General features: G+C 34.0%; 3 protein-coding genes across 5 annotated transcripts; all 3 read left to right on the top strand.

The window, feature by feature from the left end:
- The first annotated feature begins 1,531 nt into the window (after positions 1-1,531).
- LOC140988580 (probable magnesium transporter NIPA6) lies at positions 1,532-4,898 on the top strand. Its single transcript, XM_073457590.1, has 9 exons — positions 1,532-2,061; positions 2,655-2,711; positions 2,811-2,901; positions 3,007-3,167; positions 3,337-3,464; positions 3,600-3,737; positions 4,088-4,180; positions 4,264-4,381; positions 4,507-4,898. Exons 1-9 carry the CDS (start codon positions 1,938-1,940, stop codon positions 4,593-4,595), a joined length of 999 nt encoding a protein of 332 aa, XP_073313691.1. The 5' UTR covers positions 1,532-1,937; the 3' UTR covers positions 4,596-4,898.
- Positions 4,899-14,710: 9,812 nt separating this feature from the next.
- Positions 14,711-17,357, top strand: LOC140988683 (probable amidase At4g34880). The gene is made up of 5 exons (XM_073457725.1): positions 14,711-15,646; positions 15,859-16,073; positions 16,170-16,409; positions 16,496-16,688; positions 16,798-17,357. Exons 1-5 carry the CDS (start codon positions 15,122-15,124, stop codon positions 17,152-17,154), a joined length of 1,530 nt encoding a protein of 509 aa, XP_073313826.1. The 5' UTR covers positions 14,711-15,121; the 3' UTR covers positions 17,155-17,357.
- On the top strand, positions 17,041-18,418 carry LOC140988684 (dirigent protein 23-like). 3 transcript variants are annotated; one of them, XM_073457726.1, is made up of 2 exons: positions 17,041-17,179; positions 17,664-18,416. In XM_073457726.1, the coding sequence occupies exons 1-2, from the start codon at positions 17,176-17,178 to the stop codon at positions 18,251-18,253; spliced, it is 594 nt and encodes a 197-aa protein (XP_073313827.1). In that variant the 5' UTR covers positions 17,041-17,175; the 3' UTR covers positions 18,254-18,416. The 3 variants fall into 3 exon arrangements, with proteins under 3 accessions (XP_073313827.1, XP_073313829.1, XP_073313828.1); XM_073457728.1 differs by having other exon boundaries at positions 17,044-17,179; positions 17,730-18,418; XM_073457727.1 differs by having other exon boundaries at positions 17,050-17,179; positions 17,669-18,415.
- Positions 18,419-18,628: the final 210 nt, after the last annotated feature.

Below are 18,628 nucleotides of genomic sequence, written 5' to 3'. Positions count from 1 at the left end.
ATAAGCACGTTGGAAATGAGGACTCTATGGATCGGGCTTTACCCTACTGGTATCCCCACTAGCTTAAGCTAGCTACTTTTTCGGGTTCGATTCCCTCCTCAACGTGCTATGTAATAAAAAAAAAGAAAAAGAAATGAGGACTCTATTATCATAATATTTATTGTAATTTCAAAGTAATAAAAAATTTAAAAGAATTTATGGTTTGAATTTCTCAAATTTTTTAGCCAAATACAATATTTCAAATTAATTGTTTAAATTCCATTTGAAAATTATGTTCATCCAAAAAAATGATTTAATAAAAAATAAATTTCAAATTCCATAAATCCAAATTCTTCGTCCAAACACAATCTAAAGGTATTTTTGTAAAATTATATAAGATTTTAATTAGGTAGATAGATAGCTAGACATATACCTGAATGTTAACTAAATGTATTGCTATTCATGCTCTATTTTTTAGTAAGTATCTTGTGAGAAATTTGTGAGACGGGTCAAACATATCGATATTCACAATAAAAAGTAATATTCTTAGCTTAAAAAGTAATACTTTTTCATGTATGACCTAAATAAAAGATCTGTCTCACAAAATACGACTCATGAGATCGTCTCACATAAATTTTTGATTAACTACATAATCCGAAAGTTTTCTTAGTACAACCCCTTAAAAATATCTTTGTTAAGTTGTATATGTTGGAATAGTCAACACATTTTCATTTCCGTGAAGCTCAAGTTGTAATTATCAAACATTTAACCTTTTTCATTCTTTTCCGTATGCGATAAGGAGCTTAAGATTAACGTCTTATTTTAAAATTTTGATATTTCTAAAAAAAATTGGAGTTCCTTTTAGACTAAGTTAAAAAATGAGATTTTTTTGCCTTTCATGAATAAAAAGTTATGACTTTTTAGGCTATTCATAATTCACGAATATTTATCTGTGAGACGGATCAACCCTACCGATATTCACAATAAAAAATAATACTTTTAGCATAACAAGTAATATTTTTTCATGGATGACCCACATAAAAGACCCGTCTTATAAAATACGACCCGTGAAATCGTTTCACACAAGTTTTTGTCAACCGAAAAATATATGAGTTTAGGCCTGGAAAATATGATTCTTAGGCTTCTGCTTGAAAAATTTAGTTACTTTTTCAATTACTAAAAAATGCCTTTTCTAAATAAACATTTCATAATTGCTCTTCCAATATAAAAACTACTTTAATTTTTCCCAAAATATATTTAAAAATATAATTAATTTAAGTTAATTTAGTTGCGAAAAAAATAATCTTTAATTAAAAAATATTTCCATTCCAATTTAATGGCGATCTTTTTATTATGTATGGAATAAAAATTAAATCTTTTAGGTTCAAATATTTTTAAATTTTGAAGGAAAAAAAAAAAAGAATGGTTTATTATTTGTTTCAATTTCAAATAAGCCAAGCAACGTGGCCCACCAGCAATAATGTTTAATATTTTGTCACTAAATAAATGAATATATACAACTCACGCGGACCTGTCCCAACGAACACCGAGTTGTCCCAATGAACACCGAGTCTTAGACAGTTCGATTTCTTTATTTCTGTCTTAAATTCGCAGACTGATTCAATACTTTGTCAGCATACCGATACCGTTTAAATCGTCGAACGGGGTTTTTGCCGCCGGTTTCCAACTGTTTACCATACCCTTTGTTCCGCTGAAATTTTTTTTTTTTTTTTTGTGGTCAAGGAATCTTGAAATTGCTTCCGCCGCGTGATTGGCGGGAATTTGAAGTTTGTCTGTATCTTAGATTTTTGTTTTCTCTGTTCTGACATGATTGGAGCTCATTCAGCTGCTGTTTTGTGTTTGTTTTGTGGGTTTTTTTAGTTGAATAAGTTCGGATCAAGTGTACGGATATTTAGATACCGAGTCTCGGTGTTTATAAGATATTCGTAGAGAAAATTATGGGTGTTTCGGATAATACGAGGGGGTTGATTTTGGCAATGCTGTCGAGTTTGTTTATCGGAACGAGCTTTATTTTGAAGAAGAAAGGTCTGAAGCGGGCCGCCGCCGCCGGTAGTCGAGCAGGTATAATTTACAGATAACTAAATGCCCATGAATTTTTGTTGTTCCTTCGGTATAGGTGTTAGTTTTTTGGTGTTTATGTTGACTCGTATAAATAGATCTGTAATGCATTTAATTTTTTATGGGAGCAAGCGTGTTGGAACTTTGGGAGAAGGGGTATGATAATTTCTTTGCTGATCTATTGACAAATCTCAAGCTAACGGATTCTACAGTCGATGAATCTTGTGTAGGATTGATGGATGAATGGTTTGGAAACAAGGGTGTTGAAAATTTTGAATATTTATCTTTTGGGATGGAGAAAATTGTGAGTAATGTAATGCGTCTATTGATCGGCTAAGTATTTGTTTTGGGAATTCAAGAAACAAGAATGGACAGAGTCTAATCTGCTGCAATTTTATGTGTACTAAAATTGTATCCGAGACATTTTCTGTCAACCAATTCTGAAAAATTCATGTTTGGCTTGCCAAATCTTTATTGTGCAAATCGTGAAAAAAGCTTTTATGGTATTCTTTAATGTAAATTGTACCCCCTTTTCCCACTGCATCATTTCTTGATTTATTTGCTATATATTCACAATTGTATTTTTCATATTGTAGGATTTGGTGGCTACGCATACTTACTCGAACCTCTTTGGTGGGCCGGTATGATTACAAGTGAGTGAGATTTGTAATCTGATCTCTTTTGCTTCCTGATTGCTAGGAGAAAGTTGATCTTCTGAATTTCTGATCAGTATGTCTATAATTTTCTCACAGTGATTGCTGGAGAAGTGGCCAATTTTGTAGCTTATATTTATGCGCCAGCTGTTCTTGTGACCCCCCTCGGTGCATTGAGTATTATCATTAGGTACATTTTTCATGATTTCTGACCTCCGTTATGAACGATATTAAACATTTATGAATATCTCATGACTGCAACAATGTAACTAACCATTTTCATGCATCTGAAAAGTGCTTGTTTGGCACACTTTATGTTGAAGGAACGATTGCAAAAGTTAGGCATACTGGGATGTGTGGCTTGCATTGTTGGATCTATAGTCATCGTTATTCATGCTCCTCAAGAACGAACTCCAACTTCTGTACAAGAAGTCTGGTTATTGGCTACTCAACCAGGTTTTTCTCTATTTCCCCTTTTCTTTCCTCTCTCTTATGAAATATAGTTGTTAACCAGTTATTCAACGGTTGCTCATATCTGCGCGTTCTTTGTTTACAGCATTTATGAAATATAGTTGTTAACAAGTTAGTCAACGCATGCTCATATCTGAACATTCTTTGTTTACAGCATTTATGATTTATGTAGCCACCACGGTGTCCATGGTGCTAGTGTTAATGCTGCATTTTGAGCCTCTCTATGGGCAGACAAACATATTGGTGTACTTGGGGATTTGCTCCTTAATGGGTGCACTCACGGTAATCGCGTTCCCAACACATCTTTTACATACATAAAGAGCTTCTTTTAATTTTTGTTGCTCTTACTCATCTACATTGTTCAATGGATAAGATTCTCTTCCCTTCTCTCTGCTTACCCAATATATATTAATGTAGGTTGTGAGCATAAAGGCAGTTGGAATTGCTATAAAGCTTACTTTAGAGGGGATCAATCAATTTGGATATGCTCAGACTTGGTTTTTCCTTTCGGTTGCTGCAATTTTTGTGATCACACAGTTGAATTATTTGAACAAGGTAATCGTAATAGGCAAGGCTTTTGATCGTTGTTTTCTGTACTTTAGAAAAGTGAAACATTCACCAATTATTGGTATTGGCGCCTTTACAACTACCACTTGATTAATCATTATCCAAATTAAGCAATAGAAGCTTGTGTACATTATCTGGCATAATTATGTGCTTGCTAAATGTCTGAAAAAAGTTCCTTTGGGTCATCTAGGATTAGTTGTGTGAATGTTTTGAAATCTCGGGTGGGTTCATTAATCTACAATTCTGCCTTGTTTCTGACCAGATAGAATATCCTTTTGTCCTGAGATATTTTGCTAGTATATTTCTCAACCTCGTCATTTTGTGATTGGTATGTTCAGGCACTCGACACTTTCAATGCCGCCCTAGTTTCTCCAATTTATTATGTGATGTTCACTACTCTGACTATCATCGCTAGTGTTATAATGTTTAAGGTAATTACTTTTTTCAGAAGTAGTTCTTTGTCAGGATCAAATTTCACCAAATACGCTATCGAGACTCTTGCATTATTTTACAGGACTGGTCTGGTCAGAATCTGAGCAGCATAACCTCTGAGTTATGTGGATTCATAACTATTCTCACTGGGACATTAATACTTCATATGACAAGAGAAGAGGAGCCAGGTACTACAACAGGTATCGTATCTTCTTCTTTAATTCCAAAGTTTGCATTTTTTGTCCAAAACAAGTTTTTAAATGAACAAGTAGCAAGTGTGTTGAAGATCTATGCGTATAAAAATGGCTTTTGCTAATCTATGAAGGAACCATAACATGGTATGATGGAGATCAATCGAAAGGATTAGAAGAAGCTCACTTCATTACATTACGTGGTTCGGATTACTTTAATTAAGCGTTTAGAAACCTCGGGAGATAAACATGAGACATTAAAATCTTATGAATGGATTTGTGGCCACAGCTAAGTGATTTTCCATAGAAAAGAGATCCATGGGACAAGGCTCACCGGCTTCACCTGCACATCCGTGCACCATTTCTTTGAGGGATTGGGACAAAGGCGAACCAATTCTAGGATTGGGTGGGCTGAGGCTATTTAGATCTTTGCAGATTGAAATTTCCATCAAGAACTCTCCATGGGGGTTTATCAAGTAAATATGAAGCTGTATTTTTATTTATTATTTTTAAGGTTCTTTAAAATTATTTTGGTTAAAGGGTCTTGTAAGGTCATTGGTTTACATATCTTGTTCATTACTACAATTTTGAGGTCGAAATGTTATCCGTGAGAACAAATGCTGTTTATCATAGTTATTTATTTTTATTTTTTGTAATACTAAATCTGTCTTAAGGAGATACACATGTTGCATGTATTCAAGTAGGTTGCTAAAAAAAAGTGTAGGTGCATTCTTCGTTCCATGCAAGCCGGAAAGATTATAACAATTATTTCCAAAAGCTTACATAAGAAAGGTTACTGCATTTTAGTCTTATATATTTATTTATTTACGATTTTTTCTTTTACGTCGACAAATTTAAGTTTTATTAATGTATTTTTTATATTTTACAATTTTTGTTTTTTAATAGAAAGTGCTGATGTGATTTTACACAAATAAGTGTTATGTTTACGTTACATCAGTATCACACAGGTGTTATATCGAAAAAATTTAAATTGTAGAAAAAAAATAAATGATTAAAACTGAAATTTAATAACATACAGAATCAAAATTGCAAAGGTAAAAATATGCGATAAAAAATGTGATTTTTTTTAAAAAAATAAGCAAGTTTCTTCCTCTTGATTTTCAAAATTTGTAAATTAAATTACTTTGATAATGACAAAATAACAAAATAAAATATGTTTTATGTTTATAAAAAGTAGTCCAACTCTAAGTGAACATATATTATATATATTATGATATAATTAAAATTAAAACAATATATTTTTTAATTCAAAAACATAACATTCTTAGTTAATTTTCAATTTTAAAAATTTTAATTGTATCGTGAATCGCATTAGAATTTTTAAAGTTAAAAATTAAATGTATTGTAATTTGGAGTAGAAATTAGAAGTTGTTAGTATCAGTCCAGATATTTAGAAGGGGTGAATAAACACCTCACAAATTTTTTTCTTCAAAATTATTGTTGGTGACTTCTACTGGTGTTAATAACAAAAGTTGTATCTTGAACTTCAAAGTTCAGCAGGTAACGGATATAATCAATGCGAAAAATATCCGCCCAAACTTTTTGAACAAAATGAAAATCTGTAAAGCAGAGAATGAAAAACACAAGAGTTGTTTCTGAAAGTTCGAAGATTGAATCATTATACGTCTGCCATTCTTCTGTTTCCAGAAGGTATTCACTAAAAGGTTTTGATTTTTACAACTTCTGTAAACACCCACTTTGGTAAGACTTAAACATTGCCAACTGAAACTTTTAGTACCAACTTCACAATTACTACTCTTCTGAACAGAAATAGTGTAAGGTCCAAAATACGATAACGTAATCCAACTGCATGTAAATCTAGGAAAAATGAAAAATACTTAATTAAATCGTTTTAATTGCATTAATTGAATGTGGTAGACATGTTTAAATGTTTAAAATATGGTTTTCTACTATAATGCATAAAACTGTGTTTTTAAGGGTTATTCGAAACTCGATCGAAGAACAAAGGCCGAGGACCGTAGAGGAAAAATATTTTTATTAAATGAGTATTTTTAATTATCTAATATATATGGTATATTTAATATGTTATTATAAAAAATGATGTCTTTTGAGGTGTTTTCACGTTACGAGTCATATTTTAAACCGGTAATCGATTTTTGACGAAAATAAGGACTTTTTGGGAACTCGGCTAATATTTTCGAAAAATTTCTTAAACGAAATGTTTTACTTACTTTCTAATGTGCCTATTATACTGAGGTTTTTGGGCCAAGCTTCCAACAAATATTTTATATCAAACCTTGGAAGTTTACAAGCCCTAAAACCCATCAAACACACGCCTCCTTCAAGCTCTAGAGTGTTAGGGTTTGCTCTCAATCAACACACCACACACCACACGTACAGAGAGGCTTTTCATGTGAATTGTGAAAGAAAACTTCAGCAAGGTCTCCTCTTCCGTCTCTCTGCCAACGTCCCTTGCGTCAAAGATTGTTTTTCGTGAGTAAAATACACAAAAGCACACATTAATCTTCTTTTACTCATCGTTCATACCATATTATGTGTATTTATACATGTGTTCATGAAAAACATAATACCTTTCCTTTTATTTTCGTTTTTGTGGCATATACATGATAAAACTTGAGTTTCATGTTTTTAAATTCATGTTTTTGTTGCACAAAGGGACTGCCATGGTAGAGACTTTGGAAGAGACGAATTTTAGTAGGTTTAGGGACTCCTAGATGCATGGTTAAGGGCTGGAAAGTAAGGATGGAAGGGCTGCACGATTTGGGGACCACAGGGGCAAGGGTTTCTGTTTTTGTTGGAAAAAAAAGAAGGGGCCGCGCGGTGTACTTTCCAGGCGAGGGGCTGTGCTTGTGAGGGTCCTATCAACGAGCCATGGTGGTCCAAGGGCGGCTGGTGAGGTTGGTTAAGGCAGGCGCACGGCTAGGGACAAAACGATCATTTTACACCTGAAAAATATTAGACGTCCTAATAGTGCCCTGAATGCTGTAATGAATGTTAAAATGTTTATTTTGAAAGATTATGAAATTTTATAATGGAAAATGATAATGCTAAAAGATGTGTTACATATTTGGTTTAAAAGAAAAATGATATCTATGCATAAATTTTTATAAGTGATGAATATGATGAAAGGTTTTGAAGGAGGTGATTTGATTGTGACTAATACGAATATGAATACGAATACGAAAAGATATGATGATATGTAAGGCCAAGGCTCAGTTGACTGGTGGGAGTGTCGCTGATATCCCCACCGTCTGGTACCATGGTTATACATAAGATTGATCAATCGACCAAAAGCTGATACGAAAGTCACAATTAATGATCTTAATTCAATAAAAGGGAAACATATACATATATGACGAAAGGAAAATTATATGATGAAAGGAAAAATGTTTAATGTATAAATGTTCATGTTAAAGCTATTTTATTAAAAGTATTTTTCACCGTTGCTTGTGGATGTATATGTACTACTTGTTATTACGATTAAGGTTTGCTGAGTCAATCAATAGACTCACTAGGTGTAAATGATGCATGTGAGCATGATTTTGATTATGTTGGAGGACTTGATAGTTGAACTAGCTGGACTGATGGTGCACATAACCCAAAAACCTTTGCTAGTTTTACTGCATTAGTATGATTTTAAAGATTTTTTGACTTTTATGCTTTTGAGGGGTTTTTGAGAGGATTTAAGAGCTTATGCTATCTTTTTGAAAAATGCTAGTTTTAGGTTTGGTTTGACGGTTTACAATTTTATGTTCTGCATTGCGTTCTTTTGGATTTTCAAATAATTGGTTGGTTGGTTATTTTAATGGCAAAATTATATATATGTATGTATGTATATTTCGGCCGAATGGTAAAAGAAAAAAACCGAAAGGTAAAAGAAAAAAAATAGTATATTTTAAAGAAAAATGAGTCATAGACGTTTCAAAGACTCTTGCTGTCGGTTACAATAACTCACTCAAATGATAAAATGAATACTGAGGTAGACTTGAGTATGAATTATAATAGAATGATATTTGAAAAGATCTAATAAAATTTTAAGTGTGTGCTTTGAAATGTATTCAACAAAGTTCTTGGTAAATATCAGATATATAATCAAGTAAGTGTGCAGAGTGTTTGCTGAATTCTGAGGTTGCCTTTTTATAGATGATATCCAACGTTCAAAACTGAACGGTTATATATCAGTCGTACTATGAACATAATTGAAATGATACAAGTTGCAACGTTTCATTCAACTTGTTCAAAAATAATAGGCGACAATTAAAGCTTATGACCCAGACATTCAAACAATCAAAATATATCCTTCTTAAATAGAGTAATGAACATTATCTGAATGTTGATTTCCTGAATTCATTATTCACTTAGTAAGAAAATAAGCCTGAACTCATAAATGACATTGAAATAATCAGTAGAGTGAGATCATTCAGTGAAGGGTTGTTCATTTAATTCGATAGACCTTAGAAAATCTTCGGAAACTACGCGAGTGGTCTTCTGAACTTAGTGGCTATTGAATTTTCTTGGTGTGCTTAATTTTGGTGCTTCTGATTTTAATTAATTATATAGAGCACATCACCAAAACTTAAAATCACTCAAATTTTTTTCTTTTTTGGTGATACCAAAATTTAGAAAAGGATGAGATTCAATTGCATAAATTTGAAACCAAGTAAGTACAAGATGAACTCAAAAATAATGTATAGGCTATGGGTTGGGATGAATATCTACGGAAGCAGCACATGAACTCTTAGGCCTTTCTTCATTTTCTTCCCATTTTTTGGCATCAGCTTTCTTGATATAAGAAAATAATTCAGCAATCTGAGATGAGAAAATTAAAGGTTTTGCACCAGGTCAATTTATCAGAGAGTTCTTCGTGACTTTGCTTTTGACTTGCCATAAGCTCCTGATGGCTTTATTTCCGATTTTCCACAAGCAAATTTGGTTTCCCATAATAGAAGGATGGTAATATATGACACCAGCTTTGAATTGAGCAAATGACTTCTGGAGGGATATAAGATCATTCTGGATGTGCTCAACATGTTCCATGATTCTGGATTTAAAATGATCAAAGATGGTTTGGGTATCAGTAACAATGTACTTAGTATTATTTATCAGCAGTTCAAGAGACCCACCCAATCTCGTAAGATCTTCCAGTTTGGATTCAACGGGAGATAGACCATTAGATTCAGAAGAGGCTACTTAATTTCTTGCAAATCTTCCTAGTGTCTCCTGAACGCGATAAGCTTGAGCTTCTGTTGTATCATTTGGATGAATGAACATTGATTCTAGATCAGCAGCGGGGTCTTCACTAGGAACAAGTTATTCCAAAGAAAAATTGGACTCTAATAGCTGTACTTGTCCTTCAGAGCAGTCAAGGTCTCACTGAGTTTAGAGACTTTTAGCTTTGCGGGAATAAAGTATTTTCTTGTCATAGCTTTGGCAACAAAATTTGTTTTGGCCCTAAAAATACCAAGGCTTCGAGTTTCATTGTCGTACTTAACTTTTTCTTACTTTTCTCATAGACGGCATTGTTTGGAATTTTATCCATTTATAAAAGAAACCAATCTCATGATCAACGAACACATCAATTTCTTCCCTGTTAAGATCGATCTGAGTATGCACAGAGGATTTGGGTGCTGCACCTTCATCTGCTTCCTCGGCAATGGGCTCAATAATCATTGATGCTAGGATGATCTAGTCCTAACCTTGTAGTCTATGGTAGAGGATCCCGAATAATGACTTCTTTAGGTCAAGGAGAAAAAATTTGTTGAGAGGATGAGCCAGCTTCTAATGGAATGGCAGAGATGGATTGTGAAGAAGCAACAACAACAAATACTTGTATAATTGGCATATCATTAGCAGGTGAGTGTTGCTAATGTCTTGGAGAAAATTTCAGCAACAAATTTGTTTTATTTGAAACCTTGACTTTGATGGTCCTAGGTTTATTGTTTATCGGTAAGACGATTGATTTAGCAGAAGAACTTTCAGAGGTAGTTTTCTTAGAGTAGGGGTGTCAAAATCAGACACGACCTACTAATCCGACATGGTTCAACTCGAAAAAAATCAGGTTTGGGTTTAGGATTTTCGGGTTCCGGTCAGATCGGGTTGGACCCGATAGCTGACCCGAAAAAAACGATCTGGTTGGGTTGGGTTCGGGTCAACCCAAAATTTTAATTTTTTTTAAAAAATATATAATTAATAAATATTACCTACATTTTTTTATAATGTATTACTGAAAAAATATTTATTGTATATTTTATATCATAAATTTTCATAATTTAATATTTATTTTGAATATTTTTTATTTTTTAAATAATTGTTTATTTGATTTAGTAAGTATACTTTATTTTTCTTCAATTAGACTTCAAATTTAAATCATATATATGAGAGATATTTTGTTATTATGTGTTTAAATTAAAATATTATTATTATTATTATTTGAATTTTATTTAATTTTCTTTAAAAAAATTAAAAAAAAATTCAAAATCGGGTTATACGGGTTATACAGGTTGATCGTGTTGATTCGGGTTTGGGTTCGGGTTGAGTTCGTGTTGAGCAATTTTTGAATAATACTATTGCTTAACCCGACCCACGCGAATTGGCACCCCTATCTCAGAGTCACTAGCCAATATTAGCTTACGCTTTGACTTCTTCTTAGCTGCCGAGGCTTGAGCCTCACCGAGCTCTTTCTTCAGATCAACTAAAGAGATGACAGAAATCTTCGGATGGAGAGCCAAAACATTTGTGTCATCAATAATTTATTTTTGCTAAAATCTCGAGCAACGAAGACCTGTACTAAGAACGGTAAGCATTTTACTGATTTTAACAACAAAACCAGTGGAGCGTTTGGTGATCATATCCATCATAACATTGAACGTAAATGATGACCAGTTGATTTTTACACCAGCAGTGATAACAACCATCACCGAGAACTTCTTCTTGGTAGTGACATCAAATGGACCATCTTTGACCAATAAGGCGTTGTATATAAGGTCCGTCAATACTTGAAATTCATCTTCATCACTTTTTTTTGCAAGAGATTGAGATAACACAATCAGTAGTCTAGAATTTCAGCTTCATCTGAGAGATAATAGATTGAGATAGCTGAGAGATATCTGTCAGTCTTATTGGTAGAAAGAAGGTAGAGGTGAACACAACTTCATCAAACAAGAATTAATGTTTGGCCACCAAATGGATAAGAGATCTTTTTATCAGTAGAGACGGTGGCATGAGCATAGAATTCTGGTAAAGTATCCTCATACATGATCACATGAAGTTTGCANTTAAAAAAAAATTCAAAATCGGGTTATACGGGTTATACAGGTTGATCGTGTTGATTCGGGTTTGGGTTCGGGTTGAGTTCGTGTTGAGCAATTTTTGAATAATACTATTGCTTAACCCGACCCACGCGAATTGGCACCCCTATCTCAGAGTCACTAGCCAATATTAGCTTACGCTTTGACTTCTTCTTAGCTGCCGAGGCTTGAGCCTCACCGAGCTCTTTCTTCAGATCAACTAAAGAGATGACAGAAATCTTCGGATGGAGAGCCAAAACATTTGTGTCATCAATAATTTATTTTTGCTAAAATCTCGAGCAACGAAGACCTGTACTAAGAACGGTAAGCATTTTACTGATTTTAACAACAAAACCAGTGGAGCGTTTGGTGATCATATCCATCATAACATTGAACGTAAATGATGACCAGTTGATTTTTACACCAGCAGTGATAACAACCATCACCGAGAACTTCTTCTTGGTAGTGACATCAAATGGACCATCTTTGACCAATAAGGCGTTGTATATAAGGTCCGTCAATACTTGAAATTCATCTTCATCACTTTTTTTTGCAAGAGATTGAGATAACACAATCAGTAGTCTAGAATTTCAGCTTCATCTGAGAGATAATAGATTGAGATAGCTGAGAGATATCTGTCAGTCTTATTGGTAGAAAGAAGGTAGAGGTGAACACAACTTCATCAAACAAGAATTAATGTTTGGCCACCAAATGGATAAGAGATCTTTTTATCAGTAGAGACGGTGGCATGAGCATAGAATTCTGGTAAAGTATCCTCATACATGATCACATGAAGTTTGCATAAAGATCGATGTCTAGCAGCTTCCTGAGTTCTGAACATGACCACCATTGTTGAGACTTCAAGACCATATTAATTGAAGGGGTAAATTGGACTAATTAAACTATGTGATAAGGGCTACTGAAATGAGAATTACTGAAGAACTATAGAGATGCCATTTCAGAAGACCTTTCTATTTTATCAGTGTAATCAATAGAGAAGTATTCATAAAAATATATATGGAACATGCAAACATGATTCCCCCTAAAAATGTGCATAAATTAGAATAATTAGGATAAATCAATTAATACCATAATATTTATGAAGAAAACTTACATGCGACAATGATTTAGTGAAGATATCAACAGCTTCTTATTCAGTAGACACATATTCCAATATAATATCATTCATCATGATATGATATCTGATAAAGTAATGTCTGATATCGATGTTCTTGGTTTAGGAATGTAACACAAGATTATATGTGATTGTAATCGCACTTGTTTTGTCACAAAAATAGGTGATTCAGAAGCTTGGATTCCATAATCTCGTAACTATTAATGAATCCATAACAATTGTGAGCATCAAATTCTAGCATCTAGATATTCAATCTTTGTTGTTGATGCATCAATATAGGTCTGCTTCTTATTGAATCATGATATCAGTTGATCTATGAGAAATTGGCATGAGCCACTTGGCTTTTCCTGTCTAGTTTGCATCCTGCATAGTCAGCATCTGAAGATCCAAATAATTTAAAAGTGGAATATATTGGATGCCAAAATTCAATATTCCGAGTTCCCTTAAGCATTTCAGAATACGGTTAGCAACAAGAAAGTGAGATCACTTAGGGTAAGATTGAAACCGAGAAAAAATAAAAAAAATGAAAACATTACATCAGGTCTACTGACAGTTAAATTCTGCAGTGGTCCTATGAGACCTCGATACATTGTTACCTCTACTGAAATCTCCCTTTCTTCTTTGTCTTATTTAGTTGATGAAATCATTAACTCCTTGGTATACCTCACTTCATTAATAAAATTCCATATTCCATTTGTCTGATTTGTAATCCTACGAAGAATGTCATTTCTCTCCTCTCAAATTTATCAAGCATTAACTAGGCAAATTTCTCACCAAACTATAAGTTAGTAAATCCAAAAATAATATCATCAAAATAAATTTGAAAAAATAAGATATGATCATTTTTAATGACTTTGAATAATGTTTTGTCTACTGATTTGATCGTAAATTCAGTGTCATATCATGACCTTGTTGCTTACTTCAAACCATACAAAACGTTACACTATTTAAACACATGGGTTGGAAGAGCATGATCAGTGAAACCTAGAGATTGTTCAACATATACCGCTTTAGCAAACCATTTAGGAATACAATTTTGACATATAAATGAAATATCTTACAATTTTAAACAATAAAGGCAAGAAAGATTCTAATGATTTCTAATTAGGCGACAGGTGCGAAAGTCTCAGCAAAATCTATTCTACGTCGACTGATGCAGTATGATAAGTTCTAGTCGAAGGGAGTTTGTACAAAAATTGTATAAATCAAAGTTTTTTTGTAAATTTTTCCTAAGTGGAAGAAAGAATAACGTAGGAGTATTTAAGTCTCCAAACATCCATACTGTATTATTTACTTTATGTCGTACTCATTTTCTGTTTTTTTTTTTGTTTTGTTAAAATTCACGTATTGAATATATACTTTATCACTTAGTCGTTTCGGATCTTAACGAAATTTTAAAAGAATTAGTTTCAATAAACTTATTTTAATTTTATATATGTATTATGTTAATTTTTCAAATCAACTGTATAATAGGTTTATGTTTGATATTTAATTCACTATACAAATTATATAATACAAAGTAAATAAATTTAAAATATTTTATTAATTACCCGAATTAAATATTTATTTAATTTATTATTTATGTTTAATTCAAAATTTTAATTTCAATAAAGAATTAGTTTCAATAAAATTATTTGAATTAATTATTGTATTAAATTAACTTCTAATTAATTATTTTTAGGAATAAAATTATTTTTTATTATAATTTAAGTGTAAGATTTTCTTATATTAAATTATTTTATAAATAAAAAATTTATGGAATAAAATCATTGTTGTAAATAAAATAATATTGAATATTTTAAGATTTTCTTTTTAAAGTTAAGTTTAGATGAATTGAATAAAAACTTTATATTTGATTTAAAAATTGTGTAATTTTGAAGTTAAAATTGCACTAAAATAATATAATGTTCGGTGGATAATCCACCTTCCTTTCAAGCAAGCCCATGTTATCGGCCTTCCTCACTTCGAAATTGTTTTGCTTTACTGATTACAGATTACTCCGTTGAGAATGTCAGAAATCAGTTCCAACCGTTCTCCAATGGGGTTTCCAGGTTGAGTGCTGGTACTTTTTTGTTCTGACACGTGATCAATTTCTTACAGAAACTACTGTTGACATTTCTTGGTTCTTGTCCCATGATAATATACCATAAAAACCTGATCTTTTAGCGTTGTATTTGACTTTAATTCACACCATTAATGGAAGTCAAGAAAGTGATTCCCCCCGGATTAATCAACCAGATTACTTCCCAGTCTGGCATTTCTAATTAAGTCAGCAACAATAAGTCCTGTATAATTAAAAGCTACCAGAAAGATAGGTAATCGATAATGCTACTGATTATGCGGTTTGCTTCATTTTTGTTATCTGGATTTCTCTTCCACGGATTGGTGCATGCTATGGATTTTACAATTGAGGAAGCCACCATTGATGACCTGCGTACAGCTTTTGATCGAAATCAGCTGACATCAAAGAAGCTTGTTGAGTTTTACTTTGCAGAAATCGAAAGACTCAATCCACTTCTCAAAGGGGTTATAGAAATAAACCCCGATGCAATCCATCAAGCGGAGAAGGCGGATCAAGAAAGAGAGGCAAGAGATTTTGGTTCAGTGCTCCCTAAATTACATGGGATTCCTATACTGCTGAAAGACAATATCGCAACCAAGGATAAGCTTAACACTACTGCAGGATCTCTTGCATTACTTGGATCCATCGTTCCGAGAGATGCAGGCGTTGTAAAGAAGTTGAGGGAAGCTGGGGCGATCATATTGGGGAAGGCCAGCTTGAGTGAGTGGGCCAATTTTCGTTCTTCAAATGCACCGAATGGTTGGAGTGCTAGAGGGGGACAAGGAAAGGTTAGTGCTTGTGGTGCATTGCAGCTAAAATGAAAGTGGAAAGCTGTGTTTAACTTCTTTTTTTACTTCGGTGGTAATTTAACTGATCCTTCTGTAAATTTGTCTGAAAGCATAGAATTCCTATTATAAACATTTTTTTCATTAATGGGATGAGGTGACAAGTTCTGTTGTCAGTTTGGACTTTCTATAATTTTATATGCAATAATGTGCAGAACCCTTATGTTCTATCTGCTGATCCTTGCGGTTCAAGCAGTGGATCAGCAATATCTGTGGCCGCAAACATGGCAACTGTATCACTGGGAACCGAGACTGATGGTTCGATAATTTGTCCATCCAGTTACAATTCGGTAGTCGGGATTAAACCAACCGTTGGGCTCACGAGTCGAGGTATGGTGATTCCAATTAGTCCCAGACAGGATACTGTAGGGTAAGCAACACAAATTTTACTTCATGCTACCTTGAAAGCACAAAACTTTGGAGCTGAAGAATAACCGAATGAACTTGAATGTGGCTGGACAATTAGTCCAATATGCAGGACTGTATCTGATGCTGTTTATGTTCTGGATGCAATCGTGGGATTTGATCACTGGGACGCTAAAGCTACTCGAGAGGCATCAAAATACATCCCTTATGGTGGTTATGCCAAATTTCTAAAATCCAATGGACTTGTGGGCAAGAGACTGGGTATTGTGAGGGATCCATTCTTTCTCATAGCTGATACAAACGTAGCATTGGATTTCGATAACCATCTGAAAACCTTAAGGTCAAATTTTATCAGTTGAATCCCTTATTTCAACTTGGTAACTGGATTACTAATTTTGATTTGTGCCACATTCTCTCCAATTTTAGGCTTGAAGGTGCAGTCTTGGTGGATAATTTGGAAATAGCCCATATCAGCATGTATTTCAGTACAAGTTGGGAAGAAATTGCATTGGAAGCAGAATTCAAGAAATCCTTGAATGCTTACCTAAAAGAACTCGTGGCTTCCCCTGTTCGATCCCTGGCAGACGTAATCGCTTTCAACAATAAATTCTCTCGTCTGGTATGCAAAACATTTATAATCAGCACTCAGCTTTAACTTATCTGTTACTATGGTGGATACAATGAGTCTTTCTCAAGAAGTAATAGCATTTTGGATGACCGAGTTGCAGGAAATGATAGAGCAGTTTGGCCAACAAGTCTTTCTGTCTGCTGAAGTCTCAAATGGGACCGGAAAAGCGGTAAAGAAAGCGATAAAGAATCTGAAAAAGTTGTCGAAAAAAGGATTTGTGGAGCTGATGGAAAAGAATAAGCTGGATGCATTGGTGGCTGCCGGACCAGATGTTGCCACGGTTCTTGCCATTGGTGGGTTCCCAGGAATTGTTGTTCCTGCCGCATATGATGGCAAAGGGGTGCCTATTGGCATATGTTTCGGCGGGCTAAAGGGCTCTGAGCCTAAATTAATTGAAATTGCTTATGGCTTTGAGCAAGCTACAAAGAACAGAAAACCTCCAAGATTTCTACCTTGAAACATTGAAAAATATCTAAAAATGGGTAAATCAAGCACACTGTAATCTAGACTTTAAGAAAATTTATGTTTTGTTTTAATTTCAATGTGTTACATTTGTTAAGATTTGGTTGAACAGACCATCAAACAATACCAGAATTTGTAATTTTTTAGATGCATGCTCTAGTTTCTGTCAAGAAGTGCCACGCAACAGCTTTTAATTAATGCATTAGTTTTTTCCCCCCAAATGATTCTGTCTCCTCAATCAGCATGTCCTACACATTGAAGTCAGTGAAGAATTTTCACTGTTTAGCAAGAGGGTTGATGAGAATTTTAAAGTTTGCATTTTGTATTTCTAAGAAGTGAGTTGGTAGTGCTGTTTTCTTGTTCAGGGTCAAGACTTCTTAGCTAATTTGTGGAACAAAACCCCAAAAAGTCCAATTTGAATTAGTTTAGTTAACTACTCTGCATTACTTTTTTAGCTGCAGCGTCCTCTCTATATATAAAGATCACAAAATCTTGAATTTTCAGCACAGATACAGCAGCAAATGGCAAGAGTGAATCTCCTAATTGCAATCTTCATCTTCTTCGCTGCAGCCAATTCATGGGCTTGTCTAGCCCAAAACAACGACCCAATTGCGTGGGCCAAGCGAGTCGAAACCGGAACAGAGGTGATCACGACTCTTCAGTTCTACTTTCATGACATTTTGAGTGGGCAGAATCCAACTGCAATGAGAATTGCTGAAGCTCCTCAAACCAACAACTCCTCCACCTTTTTTGGCATGTTGACAATGATAGACGACCCTTTAACTATGGGGCCGGATCCGACCTCCAAGGTCGTGGGCCGAGCAAGGGGCATGTACGGATCTGCTGGGCAGGCAGACTTCGGCTTGATTATGGTCCTAAACTATGGGTTCACAGATGGAATATATGATGGCAGTTCTTTTAGCCTTCTGAGCATCAACCGGGCAATGGAATCGGTTCGAGAGATGTCAATCGTGGGTGGCACAGGTCTCTTCCGTTTTGCGCGTGGCTATGCTATCGCGCAAACGTACAAGCTTGATGCTATGACCGGTGATGCTGTAGTCGGATATAATGTTACTATTGCTACATACATTTGAGCACCACTCCGTATATTTAATGTTGACTGCATTTTCTTTATATATAATAATTCTATACATTTTATTGAGCTTATACGTGCACACTTGTACATGGTGTTCTTCTGTGGCAGTCATCCATCATCCTTAGTTCAAATGATTGTAATAATAACAGTGTTCTAAAAAGTCCGTTTTTAAGCGTGTTTAAGCTTGAACCTCAACAAAAACGTCCCGCTTCGGAGAAAAGCAGAAAAAAACAGTCAAACTGTAGTTTGACCAAATTAAACGTAATTAAAACGTTTAATTAAGCGTGCTTAAACACAATCAATCGTATCTGTTTATTTTTAATTTTTTTTATTTTGAAGGTATGTCTTTTTATTTTAAAATAATAAATTAGGT

This window comes from Primulina huaijiensis, chromosome 11, assembly GCF_012295235.1.
Source record: "Primulina huaijiensis isolate GDHJ02 chromosome 11, ASM1229523v2, whole genome shotgun sequence".
In the NCBI taxonomy this organism is placed as follows: Eukaryota; Viridiplantae; Streptophyta; class Magnoliopsida; order Lamiales; family Gesneriaceae; genus Primulina; species Primulina huaijiensis.
Note: the sequence above shows the minus strand (reverse complement) of the source record. Positions and strands in the feature narration are given on the sequence as shown.

Coding starts and splice junctions, on each gene's coding strand:
- LOC140988580 (XM_073457590.1), top strand. CDS start 1,938: ATGGGTGTTTCGGATAATACGAGGGGGTTGATTTTGGCAATGCTGTCG. Junction 3,168..3,336: donor GTTATTGGCTACTCAACCAG/GTTTTTCTCTAT, acceptor CTTTGTTTACAG/CATTTATGATTTATGTAGCC. Junction 3,738..4,087: donor AGTTGAATTATTTGAACAAG/GTAATCGTAATA, acceptor TGGTATGTTCAG/GCACTCGACACTTTCAATGC.
- LOC140988683 (XM_073457725.1), top strand. CDS start 15,122: ATGCTACTGATTATGCGGTTTGCTTCATTTTTGTTATCTGGATTTCTC. Junction 16,410..16,495: donor AACCATCTGAAAACCTTAAG/GTCAAATTTTAT, acceptor CTCCAATTTTAG/GCTTGAAGGTGCAGTCTTGG. Junction 16,689..16,797: donor ACAATAAATTCTCTCGTCTG/GTATGCAAAACA, acceptor ACCGAGTTGCAG/GAAATGATAGAGCAGTTTGG.